Here is a 3,812-nt window from a genome sequence, read left to right on the forward strand (position 1 = left end):
AGACCACGGAGAGATACAAGAAGAAATTTACAGGAAGGACACTAGGCTCCACACCTTGTTAAAAGATGTTTATGTTGAGTCCAGAGATCCACCGGTGAGGGTGAGTATGTCTCCCCGTAGGAGACTTACTGGCATCAGCTTTGTGGTTTTCAAACTCCTTGCAAACTTGTTATAACTGTGTTTGACTCTGGGTCCTGAACATGTTGGCAGATTGTGATTATACAGACTTATAAAAACTTACACAGTCTTCCTTTTTGACATCATGTTGATTTTACTTTGTTTTTCCCCTGAATTTCTGCTTTTCCTTCCTCAGAGAAGAAGGACAGTTGGACAGTTTTTTGCAAAGATGCTGGAGTTTGCCAGAGATCTCTTGTAGAGTTGTTAGAAGCAAAGATTTTGGGACTACTATGGGACTACTATGAGATTGGATGTAGTAGAGGACAAAGACATTAACATTTTAGTGGAGTCTTTAACTACTGATGTTAATGTCATACTGTGCAGAAACTTTTCCTTATGTAGCTTGAGAAGTGCCTTAGTTTTGTTTTTTTCTGCATAATCTTCTGGATTGTTTGGTAGTCCGTTTCCTTGTTGCCAACAGGTGCAGTCTTTGGCTTGGAAGGCAAAGCATGTCCCTTCCCAGTAAAATAGGGTCCAGTCTCCTCTTTTCTACCATGTTATATAGTGTTTTACCTGTTGCATTACTGAACCACTTTATTCTACCTTCTTTATTCCGTAATAACATTTTTAATCACCTAACAATAAAATTTCTAAGTTTTTCTAATTTGCCACTTTCATAGTACTTGTATTCAAGACTAAAAGTATTTAAAAACGCAAACAGGTTTCTGCAGTCTCTCCATGAAGTTTCCAAGTAATCTCTATCCTTAATTTTCATGATAGAGGTTAAGACTCTAATCTCGAAGCGCTAAAGGTCTAATTTCAATGTTTTCTAATATTCATTTGTAAGCCTGTCAAGAGAGATTTGAGAAAAGACAAAGTGGCACAAATCTTAGTGCTTGATTCTGTGCCTGCTCCAAGGTTGCTGCCACAAAAGACTTGCTCTTGTCATGTGTCTGCTTGCAGTTGTTAGGAAGAGCATGATTAATATGTTAGCATGGAGGCTTTGGGACAAAAGTTCATCCATAATCTTCCTACCTTTCATGACGTTGTTCTGAGAATTTCACGCATTGTCTGTGTCAAGGGTTATGGCAGTCACTAAACACTGACAGATGCTCTCTAACTCCTTCCCCAAACGGTAAGGGAATGAGCCAGAGGGACTTAACGTTTGAAATAAAGAAGAACTAAAACAGCTTTAATAAACACTAGTAGTACTAACAGGGAAATGACAAAAATAATGAACTATATACAAATATATACAAACCTGATAGCATCACCACTGGTGCTGCAGAGCAGGTGGCATCAGGGAAGCCCCAGGCTCAGCGGCGGCGGGGGACTGGACACAGGATCTGGATTTGAAAACTCAGCATTGAGATCAAAGGCAGAAGAACAGATAGAGCCCTTCTTGGACCCTGGTTATTGAAGAAGATAGTCTAATCCCCTGTGATCCTTCAGCTTTATACTGAATATGGCATATACGGAATGAAATACTGTTGTTGGTAGCCTACCCTGTCTGTTCCTCACTGGAGGTGAAACCTTTGATTTACTTGTGATCCCTTTTACTTCTCAGCATAGCATACAAGAACCAGCAGTGGCCTTGGTCACTATAGGAGCGAGTATAAGCAAGAGCCTGTCTGCATATCAATCCCAAGCAGTAACTATAAACATCAGGCATTACCACTTCTAGTAGCAGACACTGTCTGCAAGAACATGCTGTTAACTTTAGAAAGTGTGGCCTCGTGGAAAAGACTGAGACAGAAAGTAAAATCACGGAGTAGACTTCATTCTGTGTAGCTCAAACCAGGACAGTACGTGTACATAGCTGTATGTATATTTGATATGTCTATCCATGGGAGTGGAAAAGCACCAACTCCTACGTCCTGAAGTGGGAGATCCCAGAGATGGATCATTTTATTAAGACTTGAAAAAATGTCCGTTATTTGAGCACAGTTTTAGCACAAAGTAAAAGGAAGAAATGGTGACATTCAGACATTCTCTGTAGTTTAGAAACAAACATGAAAGTATAGGTGCTGTAGCATCCACATCAGTTTTCTCAGCTCATCAGTTTTCTCAGCTCAAAGTGTTTATGAGATAATCAGTGACTGTGGACTCTGATAACTTTAAAAGTACTTTTTCTTAAATTCAGGAAAGGTTTTGGTTGTGTCCTTTTTGCAGTGTCTTTCGCTGGTAAAATCTTAAAAACATTATGAGAAAGGCAGAGCTGGTTTGGAAACAGCTTGGAAATATAAAGGAACTTGGGAGAAGAGACTTCATGTATCTGAGCATTGCAGTAGTCAGAGGAATTGAAGTCCATATGATGCTGCAAAATAGTTTCTTTCTGTCCAGTGAATCTAGTTCTCTAGACAGAGCAAAAGAAGGTATATCTCCTAGTTGCAAAACTAAAATCTGAAAATGAAAGGAAAGGGAGAGAGACTATATGAACAAGATTCCCAGTGATACTGGAAGAAGGATGCCAGTTTGTCATATGTTTTGGTTTTTTTCCCTCACCATGAATCAGTACCCAATATTAGGCTTTCTGCATTTACGTTTGGCTACTTTCCTTGTATAAAGGGCTACTGAGTCTGTACAACACTTACAAGTTCCGTGGACAGTAGCTTGTCAGAACTGGGGTGGAGGTTGGCATCATACATAGAATGGCTGTGGAAAAACTGAGGTTTTTGTGATGTCAAGAAGCAAGACTGGCTGAGCTTTTTTTTTTTTTTTGATGCTGTGAAAATGGAGCAAGCTAACAGGAAATGCTGTATTTAGGACGCAGCTTGGCTGCTGCAGTATGCATTGTAAACAGAACTGCTCTTAAGTTCTTTTGGTTTTCCTTCCCACAATTAGGTTGAAGACAGAGGTGGTGAACATCTTCCAAGTAAACTGGAGGAAAAGAGACTTACAAAACTAGGTCACTTGGGAGATCTAGATGTTAAGAGAGTTTCCAAAGGCAAGATTTCCGTTGTGGAGGCTCTGACGCTTCTTAATAATCATAAACTTCATCCTCAAATATGGACTGCAGAGAAAATAGCAGTGGAATACAGTCTGGAACAGAAGGACGTCAACTCGCTTCTGGAATTCTTCATTCCTTTCACTGTGCAAGAGTTTCCTAAAGAAACCAGAAAAGCTATAAAGCCAACATAAAAATAACTACCAAAACCTTGTGTGATGTCACTCGTGTCTTAATTTTACTCTTGGGTATATTTGGTGTCTGTAAAGTGTTGGTGATGTATCATCCAACAGGGCTGCTTCCTTATACCAGTAAGATGTATTCAAGCAACTCAATTCTATCCTTGATTGCTTCAGATAAATGCAGCAATTGTAGGAATCCACTTGTAAACCAGAATATAACTTGTAAGTTGTGTAAGAGCATGCCACACAATTCTGATTATTCCATTCATATTTTATGACCTCAGTTAAAACACACAAGTTCTAGTGAGAACTTTACCTTAAGAGATTGCCTTTTTTATCAGAGGCTTCCTGCCCTTCAGCTAAATCAGCACTCTGTGTGTATTAACTCTATAGTTTCATGTTACAGTGTTCTTTGAAGGACTTGCTGTCACGGTGTGCATATGTGCAAAAGAAATACAACTGTTTGTATAAGAATTGAATAGTATTTATTCTTTGTAAAGAAGGTTAACCACAAGATCATCTGGGAAATCCAGCTGTGTCAAAAAGAAGGTGAAGAGCAAGAAGGC

General features: G+C 39.3%; 1 protein-coding gene across 1 annotated transcript; it reads left to right on the plus strand.

Moving 5' to 3' along the window:
- Nucleotides 1–4: 4 nt before the first annotated feature.
- On the plus strand, nt 5–3,325 carry NDUFAF4 (NADH dehydrogenase (ubiquinone) complex I, assembly factor 4; the record flags this gene model as incomplete). Its single annotated transcript, XM_009867668.1, has 2 exons — nt 5–100; nt 2,962–3,325. Coding segments are annotated over 2 exons (393 nt in total), but the record flags the coding sequence as incomplete, so codon positions are not given.
- Between the last annotated feature and the right edge of the window lie 487 nt (nt 3,326–3,812).

The sequence above is a fragment of the Apaloderma vittatum genome, unplaced genomic scaffold, assembly GCF_000703405.1.
Source record: "Apaloderma vittatum isolate BGI_N311 unplaced genomic scaffold, ASM70340v1 scaffold30250, whole genome shotgun sequence".
Taxonomy (NCBI): Eukaryota; Metazoa; Chordata; class Aves; order Trogoniformes; family Trogonidae; genus Apaloderma; species Apaloderma vittatum.